Source organism: Pollachius pollachius (assembly GCF_949987615.1).
Source record: "Pollachius pollachius genome assembly, chromosome: 8".
Classification (NCBI taxonomy): domain Eukaryota; kingdom Metazoa; phylum Chordata; class Actinopteri; order Gadiformes; family Gadidae; genus Pollachius; species Pollachius pollachius.
Genome location: NC_136941.1, coordinates 5,576,177 through 5,590,512, shown reverse-complemented (window position 1 = coordinate 5,590,512; position 14,336 = coordinate 5,576,177). Strand labels below are relative to the sequence as shown.

The following is a 14,336-nucleotide window of genomic DNA, read 5'->3' as shown; positions in this document are numbered from 1 at the left end:
TTGCCAAGGCTTGTGACCAACATGAATCACACCTCACATGAAGCCCCCTCACTGAGCTGAGAACAGGCTTTTCAGGCGAGGGTATAAAGGCTTAGGGGGGCTCTTTTCATGTTGGTATATTGTGTCTTGTTATAGAAATATGTCAACTATAGAACATGGAAATTAAATAGATTTAGTGGGTGAGTGAGTGAGTGAGTGAGTGAGTGAGTGAGTGCGTGTGCGTAAACCAATGTATATAAACCCATGTATGTAAACCCATGTATGTATCAATGAATGTATGTACGTACGTGTGTGTTTGAATGCGTAAGTAACGGGACTCTTTACAAAGCCGTAGCATATGCATTACAGTCCACAACCAGTTTACAGTCATCAATCATTGTAATGAGGATGATAAGCCAGGTGTTTGTCTTACCGATGCTTGCCTGCCCTTATAGCAAGCAAACCCTCCCGCCTGCCTTTTGTTTCCGCAAACTCGCATGTCCTCGCCTCTGTTGTTATGACTATCATCTGTGTTTTCCTTACTGGGTGGGGCGTCACACATATCATCACAATCAAGTCCAGAAAACCCAGACAGGGATACAGCGAGAGGGGAATGCTGGGAGGACATTTCTGAGACTATTAAAGAGGACCTTTGGTGGTCGGCTTTTATGTTTGACAGGAAGAGGAGGCTTCCGTGAGGTTGATGCTTATATACAGTGGCGACTTCATCTCACATGCCACCGGAGCAAACCGGCTTTGCTGGTACTCTTGCCCTCATGTCTCACTTTAAAAATAAACATTGATGGGAAAAATCGGATTTGTAACAATAAAAAGATGAGATAAGCAAAGCTATGAGCATGGATTATTTCATAGCTGGAATAAACCTGTTGAAAAACATGGGTAGTTGTTGATTGTTTAAAAATCCACTGAGCTTTGGTATGCAGCGCTCACTTAAGCTGGATTGAGGGGCACTGTGGTTAAATTGAACAGCACTGAATAGCCAAGACAGATTGAAGATGTTAATCATTATTAGCAGCTCTCCAGACCCAACATATCCAGCCCTACCATCCTTTCTGGAAAAAAAAACAAGAGTTCAGAGCAAAGAATGTGACCCTACCTAGATCATAACGAAACCTTGACTGTAACTGTTAAATTGTGGGTAGGATGCACGATGACAATCCAAACAAAGGGAAAGAAAAACATCATGTTTTAAATATGTACATAGGCCATCTGTGTACACATCGCTCTATCATCCCGCCTCGTAAAATTACACAATACGGTTTGTATGTTCGCTAGAAGAAGGAGGAGACGAAGAAGCAGCTCGTAACTTGTTTAAGAGGGACCAGGGGTTGGGGGTACGGCGTGTTGCAGAAACCCCCCACTGTTCCAGCCCAGCAGGGGGGTCTTGTTGGTTATGCTGCCCAGTCTGCAGAGGTCTTTGTTCCTGCGTGTACACACGTGATCCACAGCGATTGTTCTGTTGTTTGTCCCCTCTGCAGAACACATCCGTCCTGGCCCAGAGCAGCCCACACACATCCGGGATTCGGCACACAGACCATACACACCATATGCCCGCAAGATCTTCCCAGTAAGATTAGTGGACACTTTTTTTTTATGGAAAGCAAATTTACGTTGACCTACAAAAGTTAAAGTTTAAAGTTAAAGGAACGTCAAACATTTTTGACATTTAGACCCTCTTGTCCAAAGCAACCAACGATGGTTTTAGGTCTTTGAGGAAGAGGTAGGCGTCCGTGGACATTGGGGACCCGAACACACTAGCCCCTTCGTTATCCGGCCCCCATCTTACCTAGCACTTCGACCTGTGACTTACACAGGAGAGCCACGTACGTGTTGACTTTAGAGTGCTGGTGCTAACCTATTGCGTGGTCAGTCCCGAGACCCAGGTCGCCAGAGACAACCACCATTTAGGCCAAATATGCAACAAAACCAGCGTTTCCCACGGTCTCCACTCACCTACCTACCTATGCCGGCTGCAAATACTGCGGTGCTGCAGCACGCGGGATCAGACAAAGGGCGGGGCTTTTGACCTGTGATAGAATACCCAGATTTGGGAGTTCATCTTTCGCGAGATGACCTCAGTTTCTCATGCCTTCCCTTAATGCAGCTGACTCAAGGCTGTTATGACAGCAGCCACCCTTTTTTGTGTACTTTGTGTGGTACACCCTACTATGGAACTCTTGTGAAAGATTTTGACAAAATATAAAAACGTAGGGAGCAATAACACGACATACGTAGGGAGCAATAGGGAGTGTCATTTACCAAGAAACAACCCTGAAAAAACCACACTGTTTGTTGTGTTGACGTTCAGTGATTCATTTCCTTCTTTTCCCTGTAATTGATGAGCTTTGAATATATAACATTTCTTAGAGAACTGTGACAATAGACAGGCCAAGTTATAAAGCAGGTTAATTCCCTTAAAGTTATTATAATTATTTAGCTTGATTTAACAAGAGGTTAAAGTTAGTCGTTTAACTGACAAAAGAAAAGAAAGTGAACCGAATTTCCAGTCAGAGCAAAATTTTGCAACTCGCCAACTCATCTTGACGACGGACAAAGGCATGCAGGCTGAGCAGCCCTGCGTTGCAGACCGTCGGAAAGAGAGGGGCGGGAACCCAGGGAATGTGGGCGTGGCCAGGGGGCCGGCCCAGGGGCCCAGTGACTTTAAATACTACCGGCGTCCTCTCCTCTCCTCCTGCCTGTCTGTGTGCTCCCGTTAGTGCTTAACCCAGCCTGTGCCTCTCAGTCTCACTCTCTCTCTCTCTGTGTGCCGAGCTCCCACAATGAGTTACCAGAAGACCACCTCCTACTCCGTCCGCTCCAGCGGGAGCAATAGGGGCCCCTCTGGCCATGTGTCCATGGTCCGCAGCTCCGTGGCCCCCACCTACAAGGCGTCCAGCATCTACGCCGGCGCCGGTGGCCAGGGGACCCGCATCTCGTCCTCCTATCAGTCGGGGGTCCGAAGCAGCAGCGGGGGGTCCGGGATGGGACTGGGCTCCGGGATGGGAATGGGAATCTGCAACTTCCCCATCGGCGTGCAGGCAAACTCCAGCGGGGAGTCCGGGCACATCATGGGCAACGAGAAGTTTGCCATGCAGAACCTCAACGACCGCCTGTCCAGCTACCTGGAGACGGTGAGGAGCCTGGAGCAGTCCAACGGCAAGCTGGAGATCAAGATCCGCGAGGCCATGGAGAAGAGCGGGCCCGAGTTCCGCGACCACAGCAAGTACCAGGCCATCCTGGATGACCTGAGGAGGAAGGTGAGTCACCAAGGCAGGCCAGGGAGGAAAGAAGGTGGAGGAGGAGGAGGGGGGGAGTGGAAGGATGCTGGTGGTGGTGGTGACGGCGGTGGTGGAGGTGGCGAGGGGAGTTGTTTGTAACTTGGGGTAAAAGGTACTTCTGAGAGGTTGGGGGGAGGAGGGGTAAAGTGGGAGGGAAGATGGGGGGGGGGTTTGCTAGAGTCGGTTTGATTGATGGCAGGTGGAAGCCGGGAATTGCGGTGTATGGAGGAGTGGGGGCCGGAGAGATGGGAATTGTTATGGTTTGAATACTTACCCCGTTGTTCAAAATCAAGAGGTGTAAGATAAGAGAAAGTGAGCCAAGAAGCAAACGTTGATGATCTTGACACGTGTCATAAACCTTCTTGCTCGGGATTGAACTGACCTTATGAGGTTTTAGCTGTGAATCGTTCCTTGTTCTCTGATCAGCTACTGTGTGGGCAGCAGTCCCGGGCAGGGGGCCCAGATGGAAGGAATTTTAGAAAACCGGCTAACGGCTGAGAGAGCGAGAGAGAGCAAGAGAGCGAGAGAGACTCGCGGGACAAAATGGAGGAGTGTTTCAGTGACCTTAAGCATTAAAAGACAAACAAGTTGCAATGCCTAGAAACCTGAGTGTTTGTTCATCTCACACCCTCTTGGTAATTAGTCACTGTATGTATTCCAAAGAGACACAAAAGGGAGCAATGTCATTTTACAAGACGGAACACAGTTTAAAGACTTGTGTGTGTACATTACTACAACTGATAAGGAGGGAAGGCAGGAGAGAGTGAAAACTAAAAGTCCCCATGGTAGCCAACCTAGACAGTAAACGTACACCTTTTATTTACGACTTAATGAAATGTGTGCGGTAAAAGTGCTTCAGGTTTCTTATCAACCTCTGAGGAGGAGTTTGTTGGCTCAGTGACATCACTGTAGTCATTTAAAAATGAATTAATTCATTCTAATCTCTACTCAGCTCTCTTTAAATCCACTGGTGGCGCCAGTTTTAAGACACCACATCCAGTAAAGAAGATGATGAGAATATTGACAATGGAAAGCATTTGGATGGAGAACATTTTTATTAAATAATTCGCTTGTAATTGCATGAAATCTAAAACCAAAAAATGGTCCAGCACAAATTGCGAAGCCAATCGAACACTGCGGTACTTGTTTGTTGAAAACATTTGATAGGTTACAGAAATAAACTTGAGACTTAGAAAAGGGAACCATTGTGGTTTGGTGATTAGGCGTGGCAGTTTAAGTATTTATTTCAATACTCCCTTGAAATTGGTATAAAGCGTGGGAGAGAGGCCCACATGAAGATCAGCCAAGTCTTGAAAACGAGAGTAATAACAAAACCAGTAAAAGGATGAAGAAAATGGGCTGACAGTGCCACTTTCCATTTGGAACAGATATAATCTGTAATTGGAGCCAACATGGGGCCATTTTAGTCGGCTAACTCCAATGTTCAACTGATTTAGAAGTCAGTCATGTAGTCCTGACAGACCAGGGTCACATTGACTCTGTTTGGCTCTTTGAGAGATGATTATCCCCCTCCTCCACCACAGCCCAAGCCCACAGTAACCCACCCAACAGGCTTGCAAAAACAAAGATTCTAAGTGCCAGCAACAACAGGAAACCCAACCAAGCCATGTGCACTCTCATCTGCTCAAGTCAACATGCACTTTCCCAGACCCATATAGACACGGCTCTTACCCTCCTCTTAACCCTCATATTAAGCTGTTACCTTCTACATTCACCCTGGCTAATGCAAATCACCTTTTCCCATCCTGCCCGCTGACAGTCAGAATCCTGTTCCCTAGCAGCCAAGGGGAAGCTGTTGTTTGGCAGTGAATGATTGGCTCACGGACATACGTCACCTGCATGCCTCCCGTCCCTTTTCCCAGAGCCCTTATCTAATGCCGTTCCACTGGCTGCGCAAACACTGGTGGTAACTGCTACCAGTATTTGCATTAGCCAGACAGCCAAAGCCACTGGTCTTGTTACCAAGAAAATGACAAACCCATTCAAAAAAAAAAGCTGTTATACACACATATCACCGGTTATCCAAATGCTAACACTTTCTTTGCATGTTTGTTTGATGTCGCCCGGGAAAATGTCGTTCCTTCCGGATTCTAAACAGTTTTTTTCTTCCTTCCTCCTGAATGACCCTGGTGTAGGTGTTTGATGCCACCGTGGACAACGCTCGTGTGATCCTGCAGATCGACAACGCACGCCTGGCCGCTGATGACTTCAGAGTGAAGTAAGAGCAGGCCATGGAACCACAGACTGTAAAAACTACAACTACAAGCAGCTTACCTGTTATGGATGGTTGCACTAGTTTGGGCCGTAGTGTAAAAAACAACGACTAAAGCTAGCAGCTTACATCATGCTATGTCTGGGTTGTCTGATGTCATTATAATCTTCACACCCTAGAGTCTACTGTAAGTCTGTCACGCAAAATGACTGATGGTTTAATTTAAAGCATGCCAAGATATTGTTACGATTAAGTGTTTTTGCATTTACAAAAAACAAAGAAAACTCCTACTCTCAAGCAGCAGTGGTTTAGATTTTCATCAAGCCCAATGATCACACAATTAAGATTGCCAAATGTAGAGCTAGTATTAACGAAAGATCTCCTCTGTTCTGCGTCCAGGTTTGAGTCTGAGCTGACCATCCGGCAGTCCGTCGAGGCCGACATCGTTGGTCTGAGGAAGCTCATCGATGACACCAACATGGGCCGCATGAACCTGGAAAGCGAGATCGAAGCCCTAAAGGAGGAGCTCATTCACCTCAAGAAGAACCACGACAACGTGAGTTCACACTACAGACTGTATGAAACCCCAAGCCATGGGAAAACGTGGCCCAACAGGGACAGCCGCATACACAGGTAGTCGCTATTGCTGTTTTTGATTGGCGGTAAACTGTCATTCCATGGAGTTTACCTCACTTGAGCCAAATGAAAGATTGAATTGCAATAGTGCATGTTTCACCATAGATGGCGCTATTCTAGCAGTTCAATTTTTCTCTTCACTTCAAATTATACCTGAAGCTCTTCATAGAAGCCCATATGGAAACATTGAACTTCATCACTTTTATTTTATTTCAATACCACGGCCAAAGTCAGCCCTGACAAATATTTGCAAACAGGACTCATCCCTCGGTCCCCTGAGCTCCTAAAACACAACAACACATGGTGGTTCTCAAGAGCACACATAGAACGAGCAGAAGGGTCGGCTCCTGACCTCCTCTGTGGGGGGGGGGGGGGGGGGGGGACATTCCTGAACATTTTACAAACATACTGTTTATGTGGGAGACTGGGAGGGTTTGGTAGGAGTCCTGATCTGAAATAGTGAATTCTTCAGCAAGCTTCATCATAAAAATCCCTTCTTCCCCATGAGGCTACCGCAGGGCCATCTAATTACTAGCATTGAGGAGAAGCGACCGACGCCCGTGGGCTGCTGGTTTATAATTGAATGCAGTGTCTTGAATGAACTCAGTGACACACTTGCATACAATGTAAATACAGATACCACCTACCTAAACTATGACAAAACACAGATGTGAATCCTACCTACACTTTGATAAAAATACATAAAGGAAACCTAAACTTTGACAAAAACCGGATCAGGCCTACACACACAGGGCCGCAGATTAGATGAAATCAACAAAACTTTACCATTAGAGTTTAAGAGCAGGCCAATCCATGTTGTAGAGCAGGCCAGACTCCCATTGTGACAACTATGTGATCGGTTGTGGTTCCTTCAGGATGTGATGGAGCTCCGCAGCCAGGTCTCCCAGTCCGGAGTGCAGGTGGATGTGGACGCCCCTAAGGGCCAGGACCTTGCCCAGATCATGTCAGAGATCAGGGCCAAGTACGAGAAGATGGCACTGAAGAACCAGGAGGAGCTGAAGGCATGGCACGAATCCCAGGTAAAAGGCTATCCACTATTACCTTTCCAATACATTCACTCCAACCTCCAAGCAAATTATACAAATTATATTGTTATCCTATTGGTGAATTCAGGTTTTATTTAATATCAGCTGATGGACTCAGCTGACGTCTCACGTTCCTGACCAAGAGAATGTAAGCCTACTAATAGATGTCTGTGGGATTTCTTTCCTTGCAGATTACCACTGTACAGACGGAGGTGACCCAGAACACACAGGCCCTGAAGGGGGCCCAGGTAGAGGTCAGCGAGCTGCGCAGAACGCTGCAGACCTTGGAGATCGAGCTGGAGTCCCAGAGGAGCTTGGTGAGGAGAACAGCCTCCGTCACCCTTCGCTTCGTCGGCAACAACCGATTAACAAACAACAAATTATATCCACTGTTCTCCTTCGGCCCGTGTCATCTCGTGCCCTTAAGAATGTGTTTTCTTTAATGTTCGTGCCTTTATTTTCTATCCCAACAGAAGCTGTCGCTGGAGGGCACACTGAGGGACACCGAGATGCGCTTCAACATGGAGGTCGAGGCCCTCAACAACGTCATCAGAGGGCTGGAGTCGGAGCTCACCCAGCTGCGCAACAACATCCAGAACCAGACGCAGGAGTATGAGGCCCTGCTCAACATGAAGATGAAGCTGGAGGCCGAGATCGCCACGTACAGAAGGCTGCTGGACGGAGGAGACTTCAAGTGAGTTGACAAAAAATGGCAGATGCAATGAATCTAGCGAGCAAATACACAAATACAAACTATGGCCTCTTAGGTCCGGCGAATTTGTTCATAATACAGCTAAAGAAGATAAAGTCACAGGCCTGGATCTTTTATGGAATAACTTGACACGCCTAGTGACCATTCCCGTATTCCCCCCCCCCCCACCAGACTTCAAGACGCCCTGGAAGAGCAGAAGGTTACCAAGAAGACCAAGGTGATGACCGTCACACAGCACATGGTGGACGGCAAGGTTGTATCATCCAGCACAGAGACCAAGAACCTGTGAAAACCCCCGCACAGGTCCCCAAAACTCCCTTCCACCAACGCTGTCATACAATGGGCCAAATAATAAATGATTGGAAACCAAGCAAATCATTTGATTATCCTTGCTTACTTACAGTGCTAACATGTTAGTAAAATGGCAGAATGTAGACCTTAAAATAGATTCTCCAAACCATTTCCTGTTTATCAAGCGCTATCATTACAATTGGCTGGAACACAAAAGAGATCTCGATCATCCTGTATTTATTTCACCATTTCCTATTTTTTCTTTTGTCTTTGTGTGTTCTTCTTATCAGTTAAAGAGAGAGAGAAGTTGACCTGTATTGAAACTATGCACTTGGGATAAAAAAAAAGAGAAATATTGATACTAAAATGATGTAGATCAATTGGTTACAAAGAATTTTTGTACGCGTCATAGTTTTCCTTGGATTTCTTTCTGTCAACGTACCTGATGTTTTCATGTTAAGAGATTCGAATAAAGCCCCATTTCAGTCTCCCAGTTTGACTGGAACTTATTGTCAATGAAATATACTTTCTTTCAACAATACAACACTGCATTTTAGAAACATGGTGAAGCAAACAGCTGGGACTGAAAACATATGTTTACTATGATAGTAAAAGTACATTATGATAATTTATCATCATCTTCTACATTAAGCTAAACATCAGCAACGGCCGTTTTGATCACTTTGAATCCAGAAGTTCCCAGACACAAGCTCACCAGTAAAACATGGAAACACAACTATAGAGTTGTGTAATTATTTATGAATGAAACGGAGGCAGTAGTTATTTAGGTAGGACCTAGTTGGATCACCAAAAACTTCAATAAATTCAGCAATTTTATGTTTACGACACTTTCCGGTGACAGCAGTAGAGGAAGCCATGTTCTTAGTTTGTTAGCATTTACGAATTAGACCCACCCAAAACACTACATTTGTGTTCAAAGGTCCAGTCTAACAGGTTGCTCATTGGATTCAGAAGCCTTAGAGATCTGGTTGAGTCACATGACCAAATCTGCCATTTATTGGCCATTGGGTTCTTGACCAAATGTGCTTATTTATGTATTTACTTCTTATAAGTGAAATACCTGACTTCCAGTGTAATATGCCCCAATTTACGTTTGATCTTTCATATAAATACAATTCTTTACAGCAAAAAACAATCCTGAATGAATAACACTGTCACGAGAACGACAGAGATAGGAGAGATCAGGTCGCGTCATTTGATTGATGTCGTTTTCGTGATCATCTTCTGCAGCAAGATACAGATCACGATTGATCTCTCTATGAATAATTTACTAAACATAAATCAGGGCACATTAAAGATAGTTTCACATTAGTGTAGTATTTTACTATATCACTGCATGTCAATAATGTTTTCAGTTTAGTGTAGATGGCATTTGAGCAGACTTTGCCTTTGTAATAAGTGTTAATAATTGGACACTTGAACTCAACTGGGCCAGAGGGTTCAGGGTGGAGTTCCTATTGGGAGCAATAAAGTGTAAATTATTGAACATTGCTTTGGATGACTTATCAGGGCTGCATATTTATCCACCTGATAACAGTGCCTCGCCCATTTTTAACCTTCATTTGTACGTGCCAAACAATGGGGAAGGGCAAAGGTACAACAGTTATATACTCTGGGGGGGGGGGGATGACAGGAAGCACAAAACATTTTCAGGTGCTATATATAAAGTCCTTTGCGCCCCAGCCAGATACACTCTCTCTCTCTCTCAGCAGTAGCTAGCCAGCCTAGGTCTCCTTCCTTCCGACCTCCGTCACTTCCACTACCCTAGTCTCAGCCTCATCCGATGGAGTTCCACATGAAGAGAACCAGTACCCACAAGCCCCATGGGTACTATGCTCACAGCATGGCAGGAGGAGCCGGTGGCAGCGGGGTCAGGATCTCCCGCTCCACGTCCTACAATGGACTGGTCGGCAGCGGCGTCGGCGTCGGCAGCGGCATGGCCAGCGTTTTGGGCAGCGGAATGGGCAGCAGCGGGAGCTACGACTACAAGTCCCTGGGTACCAACTCCGGGTCTTTCCATTTGGGCAACGAGAAGGCCACCATGCAGCATCTCAATGATCGCCTGTCCAACTACCTGGAGACCGTGAAGCGCCTGGAGCAGGCCAACGGCACGCTGGAGGTCCAAATCTTTGAGTTCCTGGACAAGAAAGGCCCCGCTGCCAAGAGGGACTACAGCAAGTACGAATCCACCATCGCTATCCTGAGGGCCAAGGTGAGTGGCTCTCACCGGTTGACCGGTCCTCTTGAAGGCATCATTGGCATCATGGTCTCATTCAGAAATGTTTCTTTTATGTTCTACATAGTTGGCCAAATGTTAGTCAAAAACAAAGTAGTCAATCTGGATCAATCTGTATAGTACTGGATAAAATCAATTGAGTACTCAATTCTTAACACACTGTATACTACTTAGTTAACATTTGATCCATATACTTTAACAGTCAGTTGTGTACTAACTTTTAGGGCGTGTAAGGTGCACTCCCATGCAAGGATTTCAAATGATTAATTATGGTCATCTTATAATTTTCAGATTTGTTCCTCACCAGGTCAATAAAATCCATGATATGTGCTGAGTTGATCCAGTCACTTACCTCACATTTTGATAGCTTTAAAATACCCTCTTTTCCAACAATCCCTTTCAGATCTATAACATGATCCAGGAAAACGCTGGGCTTTCCATTTCAGTCGATAATGCACATCTCGCAGCAGATGATTTCAAAAGCAAGTGAGTGTCTTTCGATTTGACTATTCATCCATGCAACATGAAGGAATCCATCTTCAGAACGACTGCCCGTGCTCAAATTACTAATAGAAATCTGGCGAAATCTGAAATCTAAAGAGCGAAGGTAAAATACGTTTTCTCTCCTTTTTTGACAGACTGGAGTACGAGGTTGTGATGCGTCAGTCGGTGGAGGCGGACATTTCAAGAATGCGCAAGATGCTGGACGACACGAACGTGATCCGTCTGCACCTGGAGAGCGACATCGAGTCCCTCAAGGAGGAGCTGATCACACTGAGAAAGTACCACAAGGCGGTAAGAAAATATACGCAGTATAAGGACAGTATACTTTTGCTTTCAAATATCACACCTCTTCAAACATTTTCAGATATATTTCAGAAACCTTCAATGGACCAATATTAGATAACCCCAAAAAGTTTTGGAAGATTTGTAAATCTTCCAAAAATCAGAAATCAAAAATTCTTCAAAAATTCTATTTTAAGGGCTAAAACTAAGAAAATGTTCAGATATACCTTATACAAAGTGTCTGAATATCAAATAAAAACTATTTCATTTTGGATTAATTCCTCTCACAATCTCTCTGAACCGTTACCTCTTTGGTGCGGAAGGACCACCTTGGCGGTGTTTAGGAAATGGCTTGCTGACCGTTTCCCCTTCCCCAGGATATGGCCGAGCTGCAGGCCCAAATCACCCAGACCGGGGTGCAGGTGGACGTGGACGCTCCAAAGGGCCAGGACATGGCAAAGGTCATGGAGGAGATGAGGGCCAAGTACGAGAGGATAGCCCTCAAGAACCAGGAAGAGCTGAAGGCGTGGCATGAGACTCAGGTAGACCCACAGGCAATTCGGACGAAATGTGTGCTTAATGTTTCATCTGGTCCTATGTCTAGGAACCATATCTGAGAGCACAAAGCACTGTAGGGTTCACTTTGTGTTGTGTTGTCCTGGTTTCCTGTACATTTGTGGTTGGGTTGGGTTTAGAGGGTGTTGTCTCAACACCTTTGAGAATGTAACTTGATAATGGCAATCATATACAACTTTAAATGACATGTGGGCATGTATGTGTCGGATGAAAAGATTGCGCCTTGGCTGTTTGTATGACTCATACCTCGGTATACGTGTGCCAAGATTACAGAGGTACAGGTGCAGGTGACCCAGAACACAACAGCTCTCAAGGAAGCAAGCACTCTCCTGAGTGAAACCAGGAGGAGATACCAGACCATGGACATTGAGCTGCAGTCCGAACTCAGTTTGGTAAGAAAAACCTTCGCTACCTGTTTACATCACAAAGTGATGATGGCTTTCAGGGGGGCACATATCCACCCTTGTTTTTCAAAAACAAATTCTTAAGCCTATTGCTGCAATGTTGCCAGTTCCAACTTGTGGTCCTTGAGATACTGCAAGGTGAGCATGAGATTTGTTTAAAATACAAAACGCAGATAAATTGAAGGTAGAAAATATACAGATGGCTAGGTATAATAATATTTACCAATAATATAGCTTGGTAAATATAGAATCATGGCTTCCTATTCTTTTTAACTTTGAGACCCCTTCTTATAACTGACATATTCGGTGATCCGGAGAAGGTCCAACGATAATGCAGTGGTCCGCCTAAAGCCAAAGGATCGGTCTATTCTCTAACCCTCTCTAACCCATGCCCCATGACAGAAAGCGTCCCTGGAGGCGAGCCTGCGGGACGTGGAAATGCGCTACAACATGGAGATCGAGAAGTACAACCAGATCCTGCTGAAACTGCAGGAGGAGCTCACTCACATCCGCAGCGACATGCAGCAACAGAACCAGGAGTACGAGATGCTGCTCAACATCAAGATCAGGCTGGAGGCAGAGATCGCAGAGTACCGGAGACTTCTGGACGGCGAGCAGGTCCACATAAAGTGAGTGCACGAAGCAGAGAGGATGAGACTCTGCAGATCCAGGCTAGAATCCAGAGGGCCAGAGTATTTGACGTGCACTTAACAAGTATGTGACTGTGTTGACGTGGGATTTCTCAGTTTGTTGGAGGGTGTGGAAACTGCCCCTCAATGGTATAAAATATATCGGAGTTCACACATATGTAAAGAGCAAGTGACTCTATTGGCTAGATCCACAGCTTGTTCCATCAAACCAAGCACAATTAACATTTCAAAAAATAAATACACTAATATGTGTTCACTATTTGTCCACCAAATGGCCAAATATAATCCAGTTCAGGGCCTCACTCCACACAGCTATTGTTTCAACCAACAAAACGTCACATTTAATTCCCCCTTTACTTACTTTTCAGAGTTGACCCCAAGAAGACCATTCAGACCAAAGTGGTGACAGTCACACAGACCCTGGTGGATGGAAAGGTGGTGTCGGAGAAACAAGATGTCAAAGCCACTGAAAAAGAGGTCTGATTCATCAGAGCCAGTGAGAAAGTGCTCTGAATTGTCAAAGCCAGTGAACAAGTGGTCAATTCTTAAGTGATTCAAGAGTTACGTGGGCCTTAATCACCTAGCAGCCATTTTTGGGGAACTTCCCCATCCTAGCTGGTGTTTAGAACAAAGATGGCCACTAGATAAATAAGAACAATTAAGCATTAAGTACTCTAATACAGTCAGTGTTTGGTTATTCTCAACATTTAAAAAAGCTGAACGAGATACCTTCGAGAAAATAAAAAATAAAATAAAATAAAAGTTTTCGAGCTGATGATGGCTACTGTGTCTGTCTTTTTATCATTCAGCTACTATTAATCTTGGTTCCGTTACCAATTCACCTTTCAGCAACCTCCCATGCATTCTTCCTTGGTCTGAGAGCACAAAATGTCTGCGTCAGCTCCTCGAAAAAACAAGCAATGTCAGACAGATCTTGCCCCCTGTCTTTCCGAGGAGGGCCCCCTCCATTTCCCAGGCTGTTTCCAAATGCGTCCCAGCACTGCCTGGCGCAGCCCGCTTGCAGTGCTCTGGGTTTGTTTTTCTTTGTTTTATTCAGTCTGGTTCCTGTTTTGCTTGATACAGACTGACCTTCAACACTCTCCTGCTCCTCTCTCACTGGAAAGCTCCATGTGCAAGGGGCTGCAAGCATACTGATGGTGTCACTTTACACACTATTGGAGGGAGACACCATGACCACTTTTGGCAACATTGAACCAACAATAGGAAAATTACCACTATTTTCACCTTTCCTTTTTTGTTCCAAAGTATAAAATAAAGGGAAATGTTTACCCCCGGCACAGGCTGCAGATTATGAGACAATGTTTTTGAAATGCGCAGGAACCATAATTCATTGTAACTTCCAGCCAGACAACAATGTCAAACGATTTCCCTACCAGAGAGCAGTTGCCAAATTTTTCCATCAACAATGTCCCACACCCGTGTTGTGATGTTGCAATGGATTTCTGA

General features: G+C 45.2%; 2 protein-coding genes across 2 annotated transcripts; both read left to right on the top strand.

Annotated features, from left to right (window-relative positions):
* Window positions 1-2,702: 2,702 nt before the first annotated feature.
* On the top strand, window positions 2,703-8,684 carry krt18a.1 (keratin 18a, tandem duplicate 1). The gene is made up of 7 exons (XM_079742101.1): window positions 2,703-3,257; window positions 5,435-5,517; window positions 5,911-6,067; window positions 7,023-7,187; window positions 7,385-7,510; window positions 7,667-7,887; window positions 8,077-8,684. The coding sequence occupies exons 1-7, from the start codon at window positions 2,781-2,783 to the stop codon at window positions 8,192-8,194; spliced, it is 1,347 nt and encodes a 448-aa protein (XP_079598227.1). The 5' UTR covers window positions 2,703-2,780; the 3' UTR covers window positions 8,195-8,684.
* A 1,316-nt stretch (window positions 8,685-10,000) lies between these two features.
* Window positions 10,001-13,523, top strand: LOC307079650 (keratin, type I cytoskeletal 18-like; the record flags this gene model as incomplete). Its single annotated transcript, XM_079742103.1, has 7 exons — window positions 10,001-10,429; window positions 10,857-10,939; window positions 11,092-11,248; window positions 11,617-11,781; window positions 12,082-12,207; window positions 12,622-12,848; window positions 13,238-13,523. The coding sequence occupies 7 exons, from the start codon at window positions 10,001-10,003 to the stop codon at window positions 13,350-13,352; spliced, it is 1,302 nt and encodes a 433-aa protein (XP_079598229.1). The 3' UTR covers window positions 13,353-13,523.
* Between the last annotated feature and the right edge of the window lie 813 nt (window positions 13,524-14,336).

Bases quoted from the DNA above. Each gene is read 5' to 3' on its own strand.
- krt18a.1 (XM_079742101.1), top strand. From the start codon at position 2,781: ATGAGTTACCAGAAGACCACCTCCTACTCCGTCCGCTCCAGCGGGAGC. The intron at 3,258-5,434 runs GTGAGTCACCAA...ACCCTGGTGTAG, and splicing joins TGGATGACCTGAGGAGGAAG to GTGTTTGATGCCACCGTGGA. The intron at 5,518-5,910 runs GTAAGAGCAGGC...TTCTGCGTCCAG, and splicing joins GCTGATGACTTCAGAGTGAA to GTTTGAGTCTGAGCTGACCA.